This window comes from Myotis lucifugus, unplaced genomic scaffold, assembly GCF_000147115.1.
Source record: "Myotis lucifugus unplaced genomic scaffold, Myoluc2.0 scaffold_485, whole genome shotgun sequence".
NCBI lineage: Eukaryota > Metazoa > Chordata > Mammalia > Chiroptera > Vespertilionidae > Myotis > Myotis lucifugus.
Genome location: NW_005871533.1, coordinates 600,076 through 603,878, shown reverse-complemented (window position 1 = coordinate 603,878; position 3,803 = coordinate 600,076). Strand labels below are relative to the sequence as shown.

At 53.2% G+C, this 3,803-nt stretch overlaps 1 protein-coding gene across 1 annotated transcript in view; it reads left to right on the top strand.

Moving 5' to 3' along the window:
• Window positions 1–1,264: 1,264 nt before the first annotated feature.
• TRIM47 (tripartite motif containing 47) overlaps window positions 1,265–3,803 on the top strand; it is a 7,021-nt gene continuing 4,482 nt past the window's right edge. The window contains exon 1 of the mRNA XM_014445811.1: window positions 1,265–1,283. Coding sequence (XP_014301297.1) covers window positions 1,265–1,283 — 19 coding nt within the window. The remainder of the gene's footprint in view (window positions 1,284–3,803) is intronic.

The following is a 3,803-nucleotide window of genomic DNA, read 5'->3' as shown; positions in this document are numbered from 1 at the left end:
TTACAAATCTCTCGGAAGAGCTCCCGCAATGGACTTGGTCTGCCTGACTCTGGCAGAAAAACGCATTGGTAGAGAGGGAAATAAAGCAGGGGCTTTGGGGAGTAACATTTGACTAGCCAGTGGGTGTTTCCCAGTGTTTCTGCCCCCGGCTCACAGGTCTGGGCGTCTGTGTGGCAGAATCAGGAGGAGGGACACACAGACAGAACAAGGACGGGAGGGCAGGAGAGATTGTACAAGATAGGGGCCCTTACAGCACAGGAGATATTGTCAATATTGAAATAACTAAGTATAGTGCCAGATGGGTCCTGGAAATATAGGGGGGAACACTTTGTTTTTTAAAAAATATATTTTATTGATTTTTTACAGAGAGGAAGGGAGAGGAACAGAGAGCTAGAAACATCGATGTGCCCGCAATCAAGGCACATGTCCCTGACCGGAACCGAACCTGACACCCTTCAGTCCGCAGGCCGACGCTCTATCCAGTGAGCCAAACCGGTTAGGGCTAGGGGGGAACACTTTGCAAAGTATATGATTGTCTAACCGCTATGCTGTACATAGCATATGAGTATGAATACAAAATAATAAAAAGTTTGAATTAAAAAAAAAAACACTAAAAAATAGCCCTAGCCGGTGTGGCTCAGTGGATAGGGCACTGGCCTGCAGACCAAAGGGCCCCAGCTTGGATTCCAGTCAAGGGCAAGTACCTTGGCTGCAGGCTCCTCCCCGGCCCAGGCCCTGGTTGGGGCTCGTGCTGGAGGCAACCAGTCGATGTGTTTCTCTCACATCGATGTTTCTCTTATCCCCTCTCTTTCACTCTCCCTAAAAATCAATGGAAAAAGTATCCTCGAGTGAGGATTAACAACAAAAATTAACAACTAAAAAAATAAACAAATCTTTGAGGGGCTTAGGGGCCAGGGGAGTTGGAGGGAGTTGGGTTGGAGGTCAGAGAGGTGAGGGGCAGAGCGGAGGCGGCTCTCCCCCAGGCAGGACGGGAAGGAAGGGAGCCGCACAGCAATTGTAGGAAACGTGGCTTCAAGTAAGGGGACTGGAAGCTAGAAGACAATGGAGCCAGGCCTTTGAGAGTCGGAGAGGAAAGGCTTTCCATGCTAGAATTCCATACCCAGCCAGACTGTCAATCAAGGCTGAAGCCTGAACAAAGACCTTTGCGGGCACTTCCCCACCCAGTCTCAGGAAGCTCCCAGAGGACTTTTCAAAAGCAAAGAAGTAAATCAGTGAAGGGGAAGGAAGGTCTGGGATCCAAACAATGGACTTCGACATGGAGGGTGAGTGAATAAGAATGTAAATCTCCAGGAATCGGAGCACAGCACCGGCACAGGCTCACGGCGCCTGAGGACATGCTGCAGAGTGGAGGTAGCGGCTGGAAGCAACTGGCTGTCCGTGGGAGCAAGAATCCAGTATGCGGGGCTCAGGGCTGCCAGTTTTTATTATTCTAAGCCTCATTCCATGAAACCGTTTACTTTTTAGGTGCTCTAAATATGTTATTTGAAATAAACACATCCAATTTTTTAAAACTTCATCGAAAGCCTAACAAAAAAGAACACGGCGTGGGTCCCGTTTCAGTTTCTGTCACAGACGCAAGCAGAGGTGGGCTGGCTTGTGAGGGACCCTCCTTGGCTGGGCTGCTTTTGCTTGTTCATTTTTGTTTCCGGTCGACTTTTATTTATTTCTGAAGCAATACTGCAACCAGACAGGCTCTTCGATGAGGGTCAGGATTACTTTCAGCCTGCACCTTCTGGGTGTAAATTCTTCCTCCTCCGCAGGACTAGTTATGCGACCTGCATGGCAAGATAGGGAGCCGGTGGGAATTCCATTTCCCATCCCTCACACCAGTCCTTGTAAGGGTAGAGGCAGAGGGCGATGCAGGCCGGAGCGTGCAGAGCTCAGCAGTGCCAGTTCCCCTTTCCCCTGAAGAGCCAACTCACTGAAAAGGAATGACTATGTCGGGCAAACAACTTTAAAGCTAGGATAATGCAAGTGAGCTATCAAAATGCCACCGCCCCGACAGATCAAATCGGCATGCCTTCCTGGGGGAGCAGGTCTTCCTGAACAGGCTGTGGGGTGGGAGGCAGAGGGCCAGCTGGGACTCGCCCCTGACTACCCCCAACCCAAAAGGTGCCCCTTTCCCCTCCAGAATCAGGCAGGCCTGTGGTCTCGGCAAGCCCGGGAGCAGGGTGGCGCTGACGCCTGAGCCTCTGAGCCGCTCCTGGTCTTGGCAGACAAGGGACCTTCGAGATCAAGGGCTCCCTGTGGAAACCAGCGTATGGAACTCATTACCCGCCTTCCCGCCAATGCAGGCCCGCCCAGGCCCGCTCCTGAAGATCTGTCTCTTCCCGCCCTGGTTTCTGCACGCCTGAGTCCCAGCAGTCAGTCTGCGAACCCCCAGCTCAAATGTCATTCCTCCAGGAGGGCCTTTATCATTAATCCCCCCCCCCCCCCCCAAGCAGTGAAGAACACCGCTCTTTCCATGTTTTTAGCTCTTTGCTTTCTTCCCTCTGGGGGAGGAGGATGTCAGGTCAGGGGGCTCGCCATAGCATATTTCCAAAATAGACATTCTTACCCTGGGGTCTTGGGGAGAGAGCCTATCTGTGTTTTCATTGTCCTCCAGCTGCAAACCATCATATTTTCCCTGTTTCTCTGTTGTGCAGGGAGAGAACACACCACAACGCTACTAGCAATACCTGTGACTTGTCACCAACAGAAATTACAGACATTTTCAGAGCATGTTGCCATGGTGACAGAGAAGTTGGAATACCATTTATGCTCATCACTGTTTCAAAGATACAGTAACTGTTAGGCCCCATCAGATCTTGTTGTTTATTGTGTTAAAGAAACACATATAGCCCAGCCGGCGTGGCTCAGTGGTTGAGCATTGACTTACGAACCAGGAGGTCACGGTTGGATTTCCTGTCAGGGCACATGCCCGGGTTGCAGGCTCTATCCCCAGTGAGGGGCGTGCAGGAGGCAGCCAGTCAATGATTCTCTTACCATTGATGTTTCCATCTCTCTCTCCCTCTCCTTTCCTCTCTGAAATCAACAAAATATATTTTTAAATATATATATTTAAAAAATAAAAGCATTACATACAATAAAGTGCACCATTTTAAATGCTTAGTGAGATGAGTCTTAACAAATGTCTCCACTGGGGACCCGCACCCCCAGCCTTGGGCACACCACAGGTGCCCACGAGTGTCCATGGACCAGAACTGAATTCCTCAAACGAGGGGCTTGGGAGAAGAGAAGACATTAACTTCCCATTTCAGGGTTAGGAAAGTCCCAGTTCCCGTGGAGGGGGGGGAGGGGGGTAAATGGAGTCGCTAAGGGGCACAAACACACGCACATCAGCAGTTCTTTTCCTTTGCGTCAGCAGCTCCGGCGCTGTGCTAATGGCGCAGAGACCGGGCTGGAGGTCGAAGGTGCTGGCTGCGCGACACTGTGGCTCGCCCGGCCTGGCCACACCTGGGGGAGGCTTGCAGGGCAACGGAGGGTGAGCTCCTTCCCAGTTTCCTTCAAGCGTGCTGCCCTCGCTCGCCTCCTCTGCCCTCTGCCCTCTCTCACACCTGCAGCAGCGCCCCGCCCCTCAGCCCCGCGGGCCCAGGAGAACCCACCACCCCAGGAGTCCCCTGGAAGTCAGGCGGGGCCCAGGGCGGCCCAGCAGTCAGAGCTGGAGCGGGTGTCAGGGACCCCGGGGCGGGCCCAGGGGCGCGGAGGGCGGGTGCGCGCTGAGGACTTGGCGGGGGCGGGCCCCTTGGCGGCGGCCCCCGGGGGCGGGGCCCGGGCGTGAG